The sequence below is a fragment of the Phoenix dactylifera genome, chromosome 11 (assembly GCF_051530095.1).
Source record: "Phoenix dactylifera cultivar Ajwa chromosome 11, Ajwa_hap1_PhDact_Kaust_v1.1, whole genome shotgun sequence".
NCBI classification, from domain to species: domain Eukaryota; kingdom Viridiplantae; phylum Streptophyta; class Magnoliopsida; order Arecales; family Arecaceae; genus Phoenix; species Phoenix dactylifera.
In genome coordinates this window covers 3263925-3285000 of record NC_143200.1, presented here as the reverse complement: position 1 = coordinate 3285000, position 21076 = coordinate 3263925, and the positions used below count along the sequence as shown (strand labels likewise).

At 37.5% G+C, this 21076-nt stretch overlaps 1 protein-coding gene across 6 annotated transcripts in view; it reads right to left on the bottom strand.

Moving 5' to 3' along the window:
* Positions 1-21076, bottom strand: part of LOC103715213 (signal peptide peptidase-like 2) — a 52469-nt gene that overhangs the window by 5179 nt on the left and 26214 nt on the right. For 4 of the 6 annotated variants that reach the window (XM_088706409.2, XM_089926330.1, XM_008802775.5 and 1 more), the window contains 3 exons: positions 15578-15631; positions 15407-15499; positions 4280-4422 (listed from right to left, as the gene is read on the bottom strand). In XM_088706409.2, coding sequence (XP_088562535.1) covers positions 4280-4422; positions 15407-15499; positions 15578-15631 — 290 coding nt within the window. Of the gene's footprint in view, positions 1-4279; positions 4423-15406; positions 15632-21076 lie in introns of all 6 variants that reach the window. The other 2 variants (XM_008802773.5, XM_089926331.1) reach the window with 2 other exon arrangements.

The window sequence follows — 21076 nt, the reverse complement described above, 5'->3', positions numbered from 1 at the left end:
TCTATCTGCAATCAGATTCAAGTAGCACTTTATTGAATTTTGAAAACTATTGACTCTATTTATATTTTTATCCAAGATCTTTTCTTACGACATGTAACAACCTTGTAATGGTAAAGCTATAAACTTGTTCATACCTGCAATACTGAATTTTTGTTTTCATCATACTAAGTTACTTAGGAGTTTCCACATAACAAAAACCAAGGATTGTGGCCTTTTGTACAAATTCTAGATTGCGATTATCTCAGATTTGACGTTCTGTATCTAAATCTAAAAGATAGCACTAGAAGTGAACCTATACTTCCACTAGGCAAATTTACCCAAAACACCACTTACATTCATTACCACTCACTTGCAGAATTGCATGCTTTATCTTAGTATTTATTACCCATTCAAATGTTCTAAATAATTGTTGGACACCAAAGAAAAGGAATATGATGTTTGAGATACATAAGGTATTTAGACCCAAGTTTTCATACATTTCAAATGGTAGATAACAAAACTCTGAATGAAGACATATATGATAAACTATTAGGATTCAAATTATTATTGTAATGCATGAAACAACTCTTAAAAATACACTAGAAAGAAGTTCAAAGTATCATACTTATAGAAAAGAAAAGAAAATACAAGGAAAAAACCCCATGCCAAAAGATGCCAGAGAGTGGTAATGGCACTATGCATGCGCCCACAATGCATCAACCCATGTTGTGTTCAACAGCACCTCGATTCTTTAAGGAGGCATTTGGTATGGCCTGAGATAAAATCACCATATTTGGTTGCACTATGGTGATCTTACGTGGTAATGATCCCAAATTACCCCCACTCAAATCACCACCTAAACCTATCCTTGAGGCCAGGTATCCAAGATCACCTAAGAACAGTGATCTTAAGCTAAAATTTGGGGACAAAAATACCTCTCAGTCCGGTGAAAAAAATTGGCATATCGGTATACCTAATATAACATATCAAAATTGTATATGTTATATATATTGTATTTATGATAAATTTTATATTATAATATATTAATATTGTCATATTATTATTCCATTATAATTGTAAATTATAATAGAAATATATTATTGCACTTTATATTTATTTTACAAAATTATTAATATATTACTTGTATTTGTCCTATTTTCCTAATCATAACAAAATTAATATACTATAAGTAAAAATGAAAATATTAATTATATAACGAAAATTAAATATTTTTATAGGATCGATAATTTATAGGATTAATAAATATATTTTTATGGAATATATTAATAAATTACTACATTAGTAAATATATTAATAATTATTATAATATATTTTATATGATTAGTAAATATATTTGATGGCATATATCAAGGATAGTTTTGGTATTGTATGGTCAATAATCTTGGATTCTGATGGAATGCCAAATAGGTTACTCAGGAAACTTTAATCATTGGAACATAGCATACCAAACATAGTGACCTTAGATCATTGGGGATCAGATTACCTCAGGATAGGATCATTGGTGATCTAAGATCACCTTGGTGATGCCATTTGGGTCACGAAACGCCACCAAAATTGTTTATAATGATATTCAAAATACTAATACCAATACCTTTTTGCAAAGAGAAAGGAATCAAAGCATGTTTTTGCTAATACAGCAACGTCCAAGAGATCATACAATATGTGAAATCAATATAATTCCATAATCTTGTGGTTTTCTATAAAAGATTTGCCATTTAAAAATTTTCACTATATTAAGAGTTCTTTACATATTACTTGCAGCAGTTCCCATGGAACTTCTAACACGCATAGAGAGAGGCATTTAGACATTGTGCTTTGACAAGATAGACAAGACAAGCATATTTTTTTATATATATGCTGATCATACAAAGCTTTTTGGTCATTAATGTTGTTAATGACGTGATAGTTTTTGTAGCATTTATAACTAAGGGTACAATAAAGAGTTCTCTAACTAATTCTGTAATACAATTTAGGTTCCATTGAGATCACCATTCTTTTGTCCTTTTAGTAAGAAAGCTCTTTCAAATTTTTTAGAAGTTCAAAGGTTATGAGGAATTGGATGAAAAAAATAGAGAAACATGGAAATGGACATAAAAATAGTGTAGTAATGTTGAACTCAGATGCAGACATTGGGCAACCAAGGATTGTTGTTGGTGGTAAAGTGATCAGTGGTTTTTCTAATATTCCTATAGCTAAAACACATCACTTTGAGATATTATATATATGGGTAGTACAGCTGTTGTGGATAGACTTCTATAGCACCCTTTGTCAATGCAGGTGGATCTACTAAGCAGATCTGTTCTCCAAGCCTCAAAATTTCACCTTACCCAGTTAACCCATTCAATCCTGCAGTAAAATTTGGTTGATCTCTCCCTTCTCAAGATCCTATCTAGAATAGAAATCTCTTTTTGCACAATGTCTCCTCCTCCCAAGTCCTAGATCAAGCTCTCTACCTGCAACCTTCTGAGGTCCCAATGGACCTCCATCCCTCCCCACTTCTCTGCCTCTATGTATGTGTATGTGCATAAGTCTTTAATCCATATCCTTATGAAAAAGAAGTATTCATGCATAAATCAAAGAAATAGTAGTTATTGCAACTATAAGAACAACTAGAAATAGGTCTTTAGTCTTTCTCATCATAATATGATCTCATAGAATTTGATATTTATATTAAGATAGCCCTTTAATCTTTTAAGCAATGCATCATATTTGTTATATTTTTTAATGCAAAATGGTGGAAATTCCATCAGGTATCATTTTATCAAAGCCAACCAAGAAAGTTAGGGAGGTGGCTTGGGCAACATTAAGAAGCTAGTGGCCCAAATATCCACTCAGACAAGGCAAAAGAAAGGAAAGAAGGCATGGCCACTCAAACCAAGTTGACTCATTGCACTACCGATAGAAGTAGGGATTTTCCCCTTTGCATGCTTCCTTATATGAATGTGCATTTTGATATGCTTATGTTTATGGCAGATGGTAAATGAACTAATAATTTTATTGTATGCCTTATTACAAGCATGATGGATGCATGAAAATAATATAAAATGAAACTCGCATAATTTTGATGGTTGGTGGTGGTGATGGACTTGCCACATTATCATTGCTCTGTCATAGGCTGGAAGTGTGGCATTATTGTTGCCCCATCATTGGCTAGAAATGTGGCACTATTATTGTCCCGTCATGAATTAGAAACGTGACTGTCGATAGTCCAAATCTGAAACTAATTTAAAATAATTGATATGCATTCTTGATAAGTATGGATGGTAGGCTATGGGCTAATCTTGTTAAAATCATTGGGGCTAGAGATGTGGCATTATCATTGCCCCATCACAAGCTGGAAATATGGTCATGATTAGCCCAAAGCCAAATTCAAAATAAATTAGATCTGTTAACTAATATCTGTTGAATTGGATCTCGGACATATAATTATAACCATGAATGCACAATTTAATGAATGTATGAGTTATTAATCAACTTGCTGGGTCATTATTATCTATTGTTCCCTACAGTTATTTTGAATGTGTATCTTATGATGTTGATTACTTTATCTAATTTTAAGTGCTGCACTTGTTAGACAATTTATTTCATTCAATACATGTTTATGTGTATGGGGGAAATTCTCCCTGAGATGTTGGCTCATATCATCTTGTTGTACCTTTTTCCATAGTCACAAGATACCTAATAAAGGATAGCTGGAGATGACCGTTATGTGATGGATTAGTCAATTAGTTTACTTTTGATACCAGATGGACAATTGATTTATGTAGTTGAACAAATTTACTACTTGTTAATGGTGGAACTATTTAGTTGGATTATTATAGTTATGGCACGTCTTTATTTAAATTTCTGATGTTATTGGAATTTTGTTAATTCTATTGGCCTTGCATGCTCTCTAGGGCCATGCTCTAGGGATCATGTAGCCATGTCACATGGCCAAGCCGGGTGACAGGTTAGGGGTGTGAGACAGCCTCTCTCTGATCCAATTCGGTACTGTCAAAATGGACTAGTTCCTTAACCATTGTCTCCTCCAATTAATATTTGTGTCAAGTTAATATTATTTTTGTTCATAATATAATGTGTAGATTTGGTAAAACTAACATATGACATGATTCTTTAGAAGTGAAATCAGAAAATGACCTGACATCTGTAAGTCAGGATTCTTCAATTAGATAATAAACTATATGCACCATAAAACTATTAAATACAGTATCAAGGATCCTCAAAATGTGTGGTAAAAAAGACTTTTAACACATAAAAGTTCAACAATTAATGAAGATACCTGAAACTGAAAGCAACAAGCAAGCCAGGGAATAGAATATCACCAAAACCAATCATGTCATAGCCACCCCAAGGGTCTGAAAATCTAGGAATTCTTAGAAGCATTGGGATGGCTTCTCCACCACTATTATCACCACGGGCAACCTATAAACCAAAAAGATGTTACAAGTACCATTAACATTATAGGTACTTCTTCAAAGCATTACACAACAAGAAAGTTTGAATATCTTAAGCATATGAATTTTGGTCTCTACAAAGCAAATAAACTAAATGGAGGCAACACAAGAGCAACAATGTTGTACAGTATAACTGTCCCTCACATATCATCATTCAAACAAAAATATGATTTTGCCATTCTGACTATCAACATATATTATTTCCTTGCAAAGTTGTTTAATTTATTTACAAAGCAAATTTTGTTATTCCAATATTTTGTGCATGGAAAGCCATGCTGAGTTCTTGCGAGGCCCAATACGTAGTCCATGCTGATGTGAGTCCATGGTGCATCTGGTACTGGCAATGGCATGTACACTCCTGCATTTGTTACTGTCAGTTTAGACACCTGACACAGATGGCATCGCTCAACATAACTCTCTACATCCCTTCTTAGCTTACGCCAATAATACAAGTTGATATATTTTGTCTCGACCAAAGTGACCCTCTCCATGCAACTCTCGTAGGATTTTATGCCTCGATGAACAATCAGGAATACATAATCGAGTCCCTTTAAACAAGAAGCCATCTTATAACTGAAAGTCATCATGTTGTTGAGATTGCACCTCATTAAGAACACTAGTAAAGTATGGACCAGTAGCCAACGTATCTCTGAAAATATCAAAACCTGCTATGGTAGCATACATGGTGGTAAGCAAACATATATGCTGTCTGAAAGCATCTGCTACCCGGTTCTGTATACCAGATTTGTGGTGAAGCATGAATGTAAACTCCTGCAGATAACTTGACCACTTAGCATGACGTGAACTGAGCTTGTCCTGGCCAAGAGATATTTGAGAGCCTCGTGGTCGAAATGTAGAATAAATTTTTGATACAAAAGATAGTGTTGCCAATGCCTGAGTCTCTGCACCATAGCATAAAACTCGATATCATATGTGGAATGGTTAAGCTTGGCCCACTCAACTTCTGACTGAAGTAAGTGATTGGTCTCCCCCTCTGGCTCAAGACTGCCTCAATACCCACCTTGGAAGCATCACAATCCACTTTGAAGACTTGCTCACAATCTGGCAAAGCCAATATAAGAGTTGCCGATTACCTCACCTTAATCTTCATGAAACTCGTATGGCATCAGGTGGGAACTCAAAACTAAACCGCCTTCTTCATACAATCTATATATGGAGCCATTATTGTGCTGAAATTGCAAATGAATCTGCGGTAGAATGAATCCAACCCATGAAAAGTCCGTGTTTTTTGAAAAATCTTAGGTCCTGACCAACCAACAATAGCCTGCACCTTGGATTGGTCCATAGTATTACGATCTCCAGATATAAGATATCTCAAAAATAACAATTGATCAGCCATAATAATGCACTTCTTTATGGTGACATATAACTTCTTCCTGCAAAGTGTCTGTAGTATACTAGTATCTCATGCAAGTGTTGCACAAGCTCCTCTGCACTTTGACTATATATGAGTATATCATCAAAATAAACAACTGCAAACTTTCCAATGTATGGTTTCAAATTTTCAATACCTAGTTCATGACTCTCATGAATGGACTAGGTGTGTTTGACAGTCCAAATAGCATCACCAGCCATTCATATAATCCCTCACATGTTTTGAAGGTTGTTTTCCACTCATCCCTTGGCTTTGTCCTTAATTGATGATACCCGCTCTTCAAATCTAGCTTGGAAACATCTTAGCTCCAAACAGCTGGTCTAACATATCATCTAACCTCAGAATTGGGAAGCAATACTTTGTCGTTATTTGTTTATGGCTCTGTTATCCACACACATGTGCCAAGTTCCAACCTTATTTGGAGTTAGGAGGGACGAAACTGCATAAGGACTCATGCTCTTCCAAATATATCCTCTTTCCAAAAGCTCGTAGACTTGCCTGGACAACTCTACATGCTCTGTAGGGCTCATCCAATAGTGGGCTTGATTTGGAAGACTAGCTCCTGGAATCAAGTCAATGTTGTGCTGAATATCTCAAAGTGGGGGTAATCCGGATGGAAGCTCCTTGGGAAAGACATCAGCGAACTCTTGAATAAAAGGTTGAGCCATCTTTGGAATGTCACTATTTTCCACAGCTTCCTTTTCTAACAAAACCACGATCAAGCCAGACTCTTAAGCAACCACAGTAAATTGTGCTTGAGTAAGAAAACCGCTATTGTCCCGAGATTGTGGCTTAGGAGGTATCACTTCCTTCGATGGTACTAACACAATGTTGGTCCCATTCAGACAAATGAGTAAGTGGTCTTCCTTCCGTCATGCATTACACCTCTATCATATTGCCAACGATACCCCAGAAGAAGATAAGAGGCATCCATAGCCACAATGTTACACCAAGCTCGATCATTATACTTGCATGCTAATCGAGAATGATACCAAACACCTATTCGACACCACAACCTCGCTACCTTTCTTTAATTGGACTAGCTTATATGGATGAGGATACTTTTTTGTGTTCATCTGCAACTTGGCCACAGCCTCTTCTGACACCGGATTATCATAGCTACCACTATCAATAACCATCTTGCATACCTTTTTCCTAATTGTGCAGGTGGTGCGAAAGATGTTATTCTGCAACCAATCATCTCCTAACTCATCCTGCGGTGTCCATCGTATGACCAGAGATTCCCCGACATCTCCATGCACAATCTCCTCCTCTAGTTTGTGCTCATAGTCGTCAAAAACAGACAACACTTCATGACTTGCAAGTTCCTCTTCCTCATCCTCAGCAATCAATAATGTTTCCCTTCTCGCCTCTTTGGCTTCTTGCAATCTGCAGCTCTGTGACCTAGTTCTCCACACTGAAAGAATCATATCCAACCTTGTGCATTTTGAATTGGCTACAGAGTTCGATTCTAAGTTGTATTTAATGTTATGGTGCCCTCAGGACTAGCAAAATTACCTCCTCTAGAAACTCGGCCTGATAGTTTAGCATCCTGTGAAATCGATACTTGCCGGTTTCTTTGCGACTTCTTTTCTATCACTAGAGCTCACTGATGCACCTCTGATACTAACCAATAGTCGCTCAATAACAACTCATCTTGAATGCTTTGGCGTAAACATCCTTCAGATTCAGCCAAATCATTCTCAGTAACCAATTCATTGAATTTTTCAGAAAAATTAGCAATGAGTCACTTTCTTGCCTTAGATTTTGTAATCTATGATATAAAGTACGAATATAGTTATAAAGAAGGAACTCACAATGCATCCTCTTCTTCATCTTTTCCTAATTAGTGATTTTCGGCTTGCCGCTATGTTCCCGCATGAATTTCAATTGGCGCCACCATGCAGCTGCCCTGACATGCTGCCGTGTTGCCACCAAGGTACGCGGTACCGACTATACCGATGTACCGGTGGGCATCGGTACCGGTACGGTACCGAACCAAACCGAGCCGAACCGGTACTGTACCGATGGAGTTAAAAGCCAAAAAAAAATTGAAGCCGGTACGGACTGGTCGGTTCGGGCCGGTACCGAGTCGGTATGGGCCGGTACGGGCCGGTACCGGCCGGTACGGGCCGGTACCGGCCGGTACGGGCCGGTACGGTTCGGTACCGGTCGGTACGGGCCGGTACGGTTCGGTACCGAAATATGTAGCTGTACCGTACCGGTAGGATCCGGTACCGGTATGTACCGACCGGTACGGCAGACCCTGGTTGCCACCAACTGCACTTTTTTATCGTCTGAAATCTCATTGAACTCAAGGATCTCCTCGACTGTATAGAGTCAATTTAGGAACTCCGTGGTCAAACTCCCTAAGAACTTAGGCAAATCGATATTGAGACCCTACTCCCATTGTCTTGGATCCCCGCCAAAGGTCGGCCTCCCCTCCATGCCCTTGGTGCGATCTCATGGAAAGGGTTGGGCATATCCTCATCCTCCTCGACCTCTTCCACACGTAAGGGAGGTTCGGTTGCATGAAGCTGTCGAGTAAGGGCTTCGATTTGGCGTCAGATCTTTGCCGCATCCACCACTGATCTGCTTCCTTGTGTGGTTCCCACCATGGCTACCTGCATCGTCTGCTTCTTCTTCGGAGCCATTCGAATCATATCAGAAACTCGAGCTCTGATACCAACGTAGTGGAAAAAGGAAGGAGCAATTTAATCGACGAGGTTATGCTTCGAAGATCAACATGCAAATAGAAAAAAATGGATTGAATTTTTCGCTTGGTGAAAAAAATTCTCTCGAAAAGAATTTTATTAATATCTCAAAGATTGTCCCTTATTTACATGCAAATTTATAGGGCATGATACCCTAACCCTCATTTGGGCATTAAACTCGATGCAGAATCATACTCGAAATAGAACTCAATAAGAAAACATACTAGAATCATTCTATTACAAATATAGAAACATGACTAAAATTTGATATTGTCACTAATAAAAAAATATAAGAAAATCTGCGGAAAATCTCTGAATCCCATTAGCTCACATGCTTGCTCACGAGATGGATATAAATCAAAATTTTGCTTACTGCAATTTTCGCCTGCAAATCTGCTGGCTCCTTCAATGCTTAGCATAGTCTAGTTGGTCATAATACCTGTTGGCTACACCTTGTGCTACCTCAACTACTAATATGTAATATATTAATTGTTGTATTAACTATCAACAACTATCTGTACATATTACTGTATGATAACCAATGATGGCATACTCATAAGTTATAAGAGGTATTTTGTCTGTCCCCACTTACATGTTACATTATCATGTATTAACCATCTTCATGAAAAAGACCATTACCTAGTTATGGTCCGGACAATCCAGTGTACTAAGACGGGCGGACTAGGAACAAACCTAGCCTTTGGTATTGCTGCACAAAGTGATTGCCCAAGACTTGAATCGATGCCATCATGCTTATCTTGCCTTTTGCCATTGCACAAAGCAATGATTGCCTCATTTTTACATGTTACTATATAATATCCTATGAGGCTCATTCTTTGAGAGATAAACAACTTACCTAGGAGTCTATATTTTTTTAGGTAATTGTTTTTCAGGCAACATTTAGACAAGAAAATAATCTACCCTCTTTTATGCATTGGAAAGTGGCTCTGAAATTTGTTACCTATGTTTTTTTGCATTGCTACTTTCTCAAATAAGTTGCTAGATCTATCCATATTTCCGATAATACCCTTTATATATATAATTATATATTTATAATAATAAATATATAATGATATTTATTATATAAATATTATTATAATATACTATATTATATTCCATATATAATATAATATAATATAATATATATTATATATGTAATATAATAAAGTATATTATAATAATATATTATATAATATTGTTATATATTATATAATATTATAAGATTAGGGTGAAGGGTATTTTAGGAGCAAAATAAAAAGGTTATTTTACTAACTAATAGGAAAATGACTTACCCACCTTCTAGGTGGGTAAGACTTTTCCTCCATTTCATAGGTAAAATTAACTTACCATGAAATTAACTTACCCACCTAAAGAAGCACGAGAACTTGGGTAAGTTGGTCGATGGGAAGGTTGATCAACTTTTCCATCATATTTACCCACCAAAGAATAGGCCCATAATGGCATATGCTTGAGTAAAAGGTGTTTCTATTTGCCCCAAATTTATATGATGCAAAAGAGCATGAATGATTGTCAGCCCTAGTAATACAGCCAACTCCTTTACTCCATAATTTTTCCTTCTCTTCTAGTCTTTTTATCTTCTTATCTAACCTATAGTCGTAACAAGAGGGAATTTTATGGAAAAATGCTAGAGCCAATCAATCAAGGAACTCTCTTTACTTGATAAGTTGTGATTTAAATTTTATTTTTACTCCCTTGATATACATTTCTCTCAACCCTTTAATCCACAGTTTGTCATACTGGTCGGTAGTGTATCGTACAAGGCGAAGAGCATTACCTATTTATGGTCCAGACTCCAGACGATCCAATGTTCTAAGTGGGGCGGACTAGGAACAGACCCAACCTTTGGTTTTTTTTTTTTTTCACACAAAGTGATTGCCCATGACTCAAATCCGTGCCATCATGCTTATCCTGCCTTTTGCCATTGCACAAAGCAATGATTGCCTCATTTTTACATGTTATTTTATAATATCCTATAAGGTCCATTCTTTGGGGGGGTAAAAAACTTACTTAAGAATTTTTTTTTCTTGAGTAGTTGTTCCTCGGGCAACATTTAAACAAGAAAATAATCTACCCATGTTCTTTTATGCATTGGAAAGTGGCTCCATAATCTGTTACCCATGTTCTTTTGCATTACTACTCTCTCGAGTAAATTATTAGACCTATCCATATTTCCCATAATACCCTATATATATAATTATATACGTGTTATAATAAATATATAACAATAATTATATATTGTTATATAAATATTATATATAATAATATTATATTATATTATATATATTATATATTATATTATGTAATTAATACATGTGATATAATATATTACATTATATTATATTAATTTGTATGACATTATTATATTATATTATTATATAATAATTATAGAATATAATATTAGGGTGAGGGGTATTTTTGGAGCAAAATAAAAAGATTATTTTAGTAACTAATAGAAAAATGGCTTACCAACCTTCCAAGCGGGTAAGACTTTTACCCCACTTCATGGGTAAATGCTACATATGGAAAAATAACTGACCCACCTAGAGAAGCATAAGAACTTGGGTAAGTTGGTTAATGGGAAGGTCGATCAACTTTCCTATCATATTTACCCACCAAAGAACGGGCCCATAACGGCATCCGCTTTGTGAAAAAGGTGTTTCTATTTGTCCCCAAATTTATATGATGCAAAAGAGCATGAATGATTGTCAGCCCTAGTAATGCAACCAATTCCTTCACTCCAGAATTTTTCCTTCTCTTCTTAGTCTTCTTATCTTCTTATCTAACCTATACTCATAACAAAGAGGAAATTTTACGAGAAAATACTTGAGCTAATCAATCAAGGAGCTCTCCTTGCTTAACAAGTTAGTGGTTTAAACTTTATTTTTTATTCCTTTGTTATATGTTTCTCTCGACCCTTTAATCCATAGTTTGTCGTACCGGTCGATACTGTATTGTACTGGTTGTATCGTGTCATATTAGTACCGAACCAGTATATGGTACCACACTGTACCAACACTCAGTACCCTGAACTTTACCATACCGTACCGTACCGTATATCAACATTGCAATAGGATGGTACCAATACGGGGTCTAATATCGAGACAGCAAACCTCGCTTTAATATTTTCATAAACCTTAATCTAGTAAATCTTTCTTTACTTTTCTTCTTTCTTTTTCTTCTATTTTTCTTTTGAAAACTAAATCCTACATTTAACATAATTGGTCTGCACCACAAAGTTATCTATTCCGTTGCTTGATTTATTATTTCATACTAACTATATTACTCTCTCCTATGGAGTTAAGTTTAGCTAGCACAAGAAATTCCTACAGTGGCCAACATGGATGTATTGTGTCATGTCATGCCAATGCACTTATCTCAACATGCCAAAAAATAATTATTATATCTGATAAAATTAAAAACATTTTGAAATTAAAAAAAGGATAAAATGGACTCCATGCCAACCCGATGCCGGTGCCGTGCTAGCGTTGGTTCGGCATGGTATGTGCCAATAATCATAGACTAGCACAACCTAGCACTTAAAATCTTGCTCTCTCTCCATTATTCCATGTACCAATTCAAGCTTTTCTTTCATTTTGGATAGTTGTGTACATTTTGCTTCTCTACAATAAAGTAAATGCAGGTTGGGTGTCTATGGCAGTCTCCTTTACAACTTACAACTTGCTTTCCTAAGCAATTCAATTCATATAGGTATCATATTATGTCACAAATTTATCAGCATGGTACAAGGTGGATACCGGTTATTATGTACCAACCTACATCATAGTGTATTAATTGTGGTGATATATCACAATATTTGTCAATAAAGCTTCATACCTCACAACTCTGATTGAATGTATATGATCAGTTATCTAAATTTGTGCAAATATTTAAAAGGTCACATAAAAGCAAGAATTTATGTCTCATAGAAATAGGATAGTACCATTGGTTGTGTACCATTTTGATAGGAAAACCGAACAACGACACTTGCAGGACAATAGGCCATCAATGGCCTGGATGTCCTACTCATCCCATCCAAAACCAGTTAGGACCGGCTAATATCAAGGCTGCTTTGACCAAAACCAGGTATGACCCAACTAGATCACTTAATTTCAAATAAAGTGGGGGCCATGATCTCTTTTCTCTGGCTTAGTCATGAGGGATCAGTGCAAAAAAAAGGTCAAGAAAGAGAGCGAGAGAAAGAGAGAGGAAGGGAGAGGGTAAAGGGAGGTAAAGAGAGCAGGTTTGGCCTGCCCTCACAATTATCTAGTCTCCTTGATATTGGAAACCTCCACAAAAAACATATTAGTCAAGGTTCGCCATGCCAGTACTAGAGCCCGTACCGGTCAACCGACGGCACGATTTAGTACACCCCCATGCCGTTCCGTGCCGAACTCGTACCGACACAACGGAAAAGGCAAGGGAGAGGAAGAGCAAGAATGGAAGAGAGAAAAGGAGATAAAGATAGAGGGGAGGAAGGGAGAGGGAGAGGGAGGTGCCCCTCCAGCGCGCTCCGGAGGCCTCCGGCAGCCCTCCCTCCCTCTCCCTCTCCCTTCCTTCCCCTCTCCTTTTTCCTCTTTCCTTCTCCCTCTCCCCATTCCACTGGTTTCCGTTTTGAATATCAAAATCATCCCGGTCTACTGATGGCATGGCTCGGTATGCCCCGAACCGGACGGTTCGGAACGGTTCCTCATTCCTTGATATCAATATTTACTCAAATATTCATTTAGGACAAAAAAAGTAAAAAAAAAAAAACAAACAAACAAAGCGAAAATGGCTACCTTACTAGGATGCTAGACTATCCCATGAGTCAAGATGGTAGCATTCTAGTACCGTCTCGACTTGGGACAAAACCAATATTGCACTTGGTATTGATATTTTAAAACTTGCATAAAACATTGATTATTCAAATTATTTAACTAAAAATTGATGTAATTGGAAAATCAAATTTTTTAAAAAATTTCAACTCCTTGTCTGTGTTAGATTGTTACTCTATATAATGATAATTTATGTAAGATTACCTTTAAAGTTTTCTCCTAAATGGTCCAGATGAAAGTTTAGGTTCTTTTCATCTTAATTTGTGATGCTATATGATAGAGTCAAGATTCTTTTCAAGTGTTCACAGCATGTTTATTTCCAAGTTACAATACGAAAAATGTAAAAGAATAGGTTTCTCCTATTGTACTAAAGCATGCCATGCCGAGCTTTCCATGCCAATTTTTTCAATCAAAAATATGGTTATGAGAAGGTAAATTGGCATCCATAACTAGCACATGAGCAATGATATATGGTACCTGAGCTCCTATTCCACCCAACAATAGTAAGAAACTATCTAGTAAGAAAATGGCATTCGAGTGGAATCTTGTTTGCCCCATTTTTAACCTGCAACCCACAGTTTAATTAAAGTAACATATTATACATATCATTGCTATTGTGGAGTATGATCCCTTATGATGTTTCAGTAGAAAGGATTCTAAAGCTTTACCTAAATTATTTATGAATGAAAATGGCCTAATGGTTCAGTTTATCAAGATTATAATAATGAGATACAATAGGGGAAAAGAGACAATTAAAACCATCAATAGAAACCCTCATGCAAATATTGTCCAAATTTATACAGTTGGCTTGATGGAAAATCATTGATTATGATCCTCAAGGCATTCTTAGAACCTGCCAAATTCAGATGCACAAACAAGGTACAAGCAATCCATAGCAAGGTCCGCCGTACCTTTACCGGTCGGCGTACCGGTGGCGGCCCGGACCGGTACGAACCGGTCCCGTATCGGACCCATACCGGTCCCGTACCGGTCCGAACCGGTCCTGTACATGTTCTCCAACAATAAACTACCGGTACCGGATTCCACGCTGATCCGGTACCGGTCCCAGGCCGGTACGGACCGGTACGGCAAATCATGGTCCATAGGAAGTTCAGATATGTCATGATTTCATGAAAGTGAACCAATCATTCTGTATAACCTAAGCAATGCAGCAGAGAGGATGAAAGATATGGACTGTTCTGGAAAACATGGCTTCTCTGAAAGACATGAACTACTCTAGCAGATGACACTGAAGAAAAGTCGCCACTGAAGAAAAGTCGCCACAGATTAAAGTTATTGAACCATAATTACATCATAAAGCATTTAACTTTTTAATGACTGATGAAGCCAATAGTGATGCTGCTAGAAGAACCACAAATACTATAGTAATAGATGTAAAACACATCTCAGAAATATTGTCGTTCCTTGTCTTTCTCCCACTCTTTTTCCTTTCCCTTTTCCCTGTCTTTTAATGCCAACTGTACAATATATCGGTTTTACCACCATACAATATAAGTAAAAACACATTATTACAACTAGAATAGAGGTAGAAGAACCACAAATATTAGAATAATAGATGTAAAAGCACATCTCAGAAAGTTCAGCATACATATACAATAAAATAAATAAACTGGATGCCTAAATAAAGAACAAAATATAGAAACAACAAAAAATTGAGAAAACAAACATTGCAGGCATTAAAGATAAAGCTATATGAAGTAGCCCACTAACAGTCAATGGCTTATCTTTTTAACCTTTTTTTGACTGATGAAAATGGCAGCTGTCCAAATGAACCAAAAGGAAAAAAATTCATAAGATCAGCAAGCACATCCAGTTAACAAACAAGTTGCAATATTATAGTTACTGTAGTAACCACACACGAGACATCACTCTAATGAAATTCTTGATAAATGAAAGATATTCCCTTATGTCAACAAATAAGTTATGAGAAGATATTTTTGCATCTGAAAACTCAATAACCAAAATATATCTAGGAGCTATACTTACCGCAATCATAACACTTTTATGGAATATCAATGGTGAAAGGAAAACCCAGAATATATCATAGAAAAATGCACTGGTAAGAAGAGCTGACGCAACCTGAATTTCAAAAAAAAAATGGATAGATGGTAGGATATTGCAGCAACAGCAGAATCTGGATCTAATTATTTCAATTACCTTTATATTTGGTAAGCGGGCCACTTGCAACACTGTAATCATCAAACAGATGCCCTGAATGCATTGAAGAGAAAGGATCCAATTAAAGCAAGAGGGAATTAAGATCACAATTGTACCTCCATAAGTGAGTTAGTTACGTAGAAGGAAGAAAAAATGTAGAATTCAATGAACACCTGCTAGGGTACAATGTTCTTATTTATTCAGTTACAGATAAACAATTCCATGACAACAATTTGAATGAGCAGGTTTATGCCAAACTTTTTTAGGTTTGTGGAATAACCATTCGAAGTAGGATTTGAATAATATATTAACATGAATTTAGTACTCCTATTGCCACTTGATCATTATTGTCAAGACTCAAGAGTATATTTATGATATATCGTATTCTCACTTCTGATAACTAGGCAATACTAATGCTTAAACACTAGAAAAATAATCCAATCTATATATTACAGAACCTACTCTGTTCCATAAAACAAATCCAGTATAGATAGGATAAGAGTTTTCAGGTTAAGTTCTTCTGAATCAGTGGAAAACAGCTTGATAGCCATATGTAAGTGAGGTACTGCAGAGGTAGTTCGAATGAAAGGTTCTATTCTGAAGGAGCTTCAAACTGAAATCAGATATATCAAGGGTTGAACTATTGGTACTAGTACCCATGTTGGTAGCTAATCTTATCAGCAGGGTACTAAGAGAAGTAAACACAGCAAACTAGAGGTGAAATGCCATGTATTGGTACAGTATTGGTACACCGTACACCCCCTTTACTGGTATAATTCAGTACAGCTGGTATAAACTGATATGCACAGGTACTTAAATCCTTGACAGACTGCATGCAGTGCCAAAAGAATCCAAAAAACAGAGGAACCATTTTATCTCAACATATCTAGGGTTCTTATCTGAAACATGCTTGCCATGCCCCCAACCCGAGATCGCGAGCCAAGGATGTGGCAACTACTGCATACTCATAGAGTACCTCCCATAAGCATACAAGGCATGATATCAAATGCATCGCAACAGAAAGAATTTCATTAACTAGAATCTAAAATTCAATTAATTAACAAATCCAACCAACAAATAAGATTCAAGATTCTTACATCAATTAAACCTCAAATAATAAACCCATAAGAAGATTACAATAAATCTAAACTATGCCGATGTTGTCGAATCTCGCTTCTAGTCTCACTCCCATAGCCCACGTCTGCAGCTAAGTATCTAAACTGTAAAAAGAAAAAAGGATAACGAGCTCGACAACCCAGTAAATAATGAATGCCTTAACTAGATAATTCATGTAATAACACAAGATATAATAGTCAAATATAAATTACCATGAATCAGTATAGAACATAATCAATTTCATTTCAAAACACAAATCTAGCAAATCCAATATCTTTTAAATATAATCGAAAATTCACATTCAAAAATTCAATTCAAAACAAATCACATTCAAATCAGTGGCCTAGAACTATAACCACACCTATACCCCATGGCAAGGCTAGAAATAGAAACAGAACCATATTTAGATCCTACGGAGTGGGATGGAATACCACACTTATACTTTATAGCATGGACCAAAATACTATATTTATACCTTGTGGTGGGGCCAAAAACAAAACAATGAGCTCAGTAATAGTCAAAGTGCCAATGCATAACCTCCAATTAGCAAGATTTAAAACATAGTCAGGCTGAGAGTTCAAATCCGAAAACTCTTTTTTTACAGAATAACATATACACTGTAATCCAAGGTCCGCCGTATCGGTACCAGTCGGCGTACCGGTGGCCGGCCGGACCGGTACCGGTGGTTTCAAAAACCACAGCACGAGGCGCTGTGGTTCTAAAAAAAAAAACGTACCGGTGCGAACCGGCCGGTTCGCACCGGTACGAGGCTGGTACGGGCTCCGAACCGGCCGGTACGGGCTCCGAACCGGCCGGTACGGGCTCCGAACCGGCCGGTACGGGCTCCGAACCGGCCGGTACGGGCTCCGAACCGGCCGGTACGGGCCGGCCGGTTCGCACCGGTACGAGGCTGGTACGGGCTCCGAACCGGCCGGTACGGGCCCGTACCGGCCGGTTCGGCTAAAAAACCGGAAAATACCGGTTTTTTAGTGGTTCCGGTACCGGTCTAGGACCGGGCCGGTACGGCATTCCATGCTGTAATCCAATCAAAATATGCGCATATGATATGAGATCGATAAAGAATAATAATAGTCCGAAAAATATTACATCAAAATTTCATATTTATTTTCAATTCAAAATCATAATTTTATAAAATTCATAAATCACATATAAATCAATTATCAATTTATTTGTCGTCAAAAATAATATTATATAAATAAAAATTAAGAAAAGGTGGATTATTACTTACCTTGTGAGAACAATGAGCTGATAAATCCAATTAACTCCAAAATCTCTTTCAGAGACTAATATTCAAAATTATATTTTATCAAAAATTTAGTCATGACTAATCTCAAAACCTCCACGCTATATTTAACCTAATAATTTGAGAATATTATCATGGAAATTAGGGCAATAGATCCAGTTAGAAGGTGAAATATGATGGTCTGGGTCAGTCTGATCTAGTAATCTAATCAATCTAAACATAGAGCACAATTCAAATTAGGATATACTACAGGCTTAATGATGGTAGAGTCTAGCAGTGCACGGCTAGGATTGGAGTGTGGGTCGATGCACTATACGACCATTAGAGATTCAGGACTCCTTTAATGGGGTTGACCCAAAACATAGGAAAGGGACCCTCTATTGGGGTGTACTAATCATAGGAGAGACAAAAAGAGAGGAGGAGAGAGAAAGAGAGGATAAGGAGGAAATTCTTCGATGACCCACTCAAAATAGAGAGAAAAAGAAAAACCCTTTTTTTGACTCTCTCAAGCAAGGGAATAAAGCAGAAGCCTGATAGCTAGATGTGGTGGTGACCGGAGGAGGTGCCCCACGATGATGATAGGCAGCAATGAGTAACCAGTAATGACGAACGGCCAGCGGAAGAAAAAAGAATTCCAAACAGAGCAGAGTCTTGAGAGAAAATTAGGGATCGGGTTAAGGCCCCATTTGCTCACCAGTGACAGAGTACCATTGTCGGTCCTGAAGGACCACGAGGTAGGGACCAGTCTGAAGAAGGAAGAGGAAGACACCCTCTTCTTCGGAACAGGATCTAAAATTCCAAAACTGGAAAACCACGAACCGAAACTAGAATATCTCTTTTGAGGCCAAATCCGGCAACTATTGGAATCCTTGATCATAGAGCTATGCAAGATGGAAAACAAGACTATTAAGAAAGTCATTACCTGGTTTTCGACGAAGAGCTGCCTCCTTCGACGGTAGAGGATGGTGACTAAAATCTGAAAGAAAACTAGAAGGAAGAGAGGAGTTGGCCTAGGGCTTCTCAAGAGGGAGGAGTTGGAGTCTTATAGCTGATGGCCCACCACCCCATCAAAGTCCAAGGAGGCGGAGTCCTCTTCGTTTCGAACAAGGGTGGTGGCAGCAGGCGGCTGTCAGCTATTCGACATCTCAGTGCCCGGTGCGAAGCTGAGGGCAGTCTGGGCAGGCCTTCAACATGCCCGGCTTAAGTTACGAGCCAGCTCAGTCATCCTATAGGGTGACTCAGCCACGGTCATCAGTTAGATCCAAGGAGGTCCGAGGGGTGTCAGCGGCAACCATCCATTGCTTCGAGACATCTAGACGATGACGAGGGATGGAGGGGCCTTTCAGGCCAAGCATGTATTCCGTAAAGCCAATGGGGCTGCGGATTGGGTGGCTGCCTATGTGGCCAGCCATACAGGTAGTACCTTGTGGGCTGGGGATGGAGAGCTGCCCCAGGCACTCCATGATATTATGTTTTCTAATTTTATTAGGTGCATCCATACTCGTCAGGTATGAGTCACCCGTCCTAGCAAAAAAAAAAACAAGGGTAGAGCCCTATTTGTTTGTGAATTAGGGCAGAGCCCTATTTACTTGGGACCAATCCTTCGGGCCATGTTATATCTCCAAGCCTACAGCCCAAAGGCTTGGCCATCCAAGCCATAGCTAGGCTGGCCGGACCATTGACCGGATCGGGCCTTATGATACTTCTACAAAGGATGGAGATAATACGTGCATTAATATGTATACATCGTTTCTTTGAGACTCAAAATTGCATGCAATATCCTGAGTCCTGACTTAACCTCTAGAAGGTTTCCCAATCAAAATGCATAAAAGAATTGCACAGCTGATCTTAAAATTTTAAACCGTTCTGTTAAATGTGTTAGAGCTATGGTTTAAGTTCCACCCTAAGGGAGTTAATGCCAGGTGGCACTATGCTGCTCGAACAGTACTAGTGTTTGGCTATTTCTTTTATCTTTTACGTTAACTGAAGCATTCTCTTTTTTTCGGTTGGTAGAACTTAACTTCTTCTTTTTTTAGAGCTTTCCCAAATAAGTATTCAAGAAGAATCCATTAAGAATTCATGCATGATCATGTATATGTGGCAGAAATAGTGACTTAAAGGGATGTTTCAGAGTTCAGACAATTGTTTCATAGAAGATTGATCTTATTAGTGAGGATTTAATTGGTGAGAAGGTGCAGACACTGGAGTCCACCAAAGTAGCTGACCAGCAGACTTGGATGCGAATCAACAAGACTTTGTGGAAGTGTCTAACAAGTTTGTAATTCTAGTGGATAAAATGAAACTAAGAATATAAATGTTGTTGGTGCCCATACAAATTGGCCGACTACCCAGACTGATGAAGCTTGGTGCAATAGAAGAACGACCTCTTTGGGAAATTGCCAGTTCTTACTGGATGGAGCATCTCCTGCAACCACCCATCTCTAACAATTTTCCAATATGACTTGGAGGAGGAAGAAAGAAATATCAGGTAGAAAAACCTACACAATGACCGTTAAACATGAAGCTTGGTAGCTGAAAATGTAGAGTATTTTCAATGTTTATTATGATCCCAAGAAGTGCACCACTGAAAGGAGATATATGATGAGGCAGAAACAAAGAGAAATACAAGATCTTTGAGGACTAAATGGACCTGTAAAACAACCAGTGTCATGATATCTCCTTAGAAACATAAAAATGATAGGGAGACTTGTTGAGTTCAAGAAAAGTCTACAAAGGTTACCAGTAAAATTTGAAGAAATGCCACTAGGTTTACTAATAGATCTAGCCATGGGAAATGCAGAATAAGGCTACTCCAGAATCCTTCGATTGTCAAGCTCATCCATTGAATGGATCCAATACATAATTATCTGCCAATTTTCCAAAATGTGGAAATTTAAGGCAAAGCATAATTGCATAAGCATAAATGCATAAGATGTAGCCTCATGTGCTTTCCTAAAAGATTCAGAATTCCCAGAAAAAAATGATGTCAAAACAAGAAATCTAAAGGAAGTAGGAGTTGGACTTGACTAGAAAGTATGGAGAGGATTACACAATGTAAAACCAGATATGCAAAAATCTGAACTATGATCAAACTTTGCTCTAAAATTGAGTGCATACTG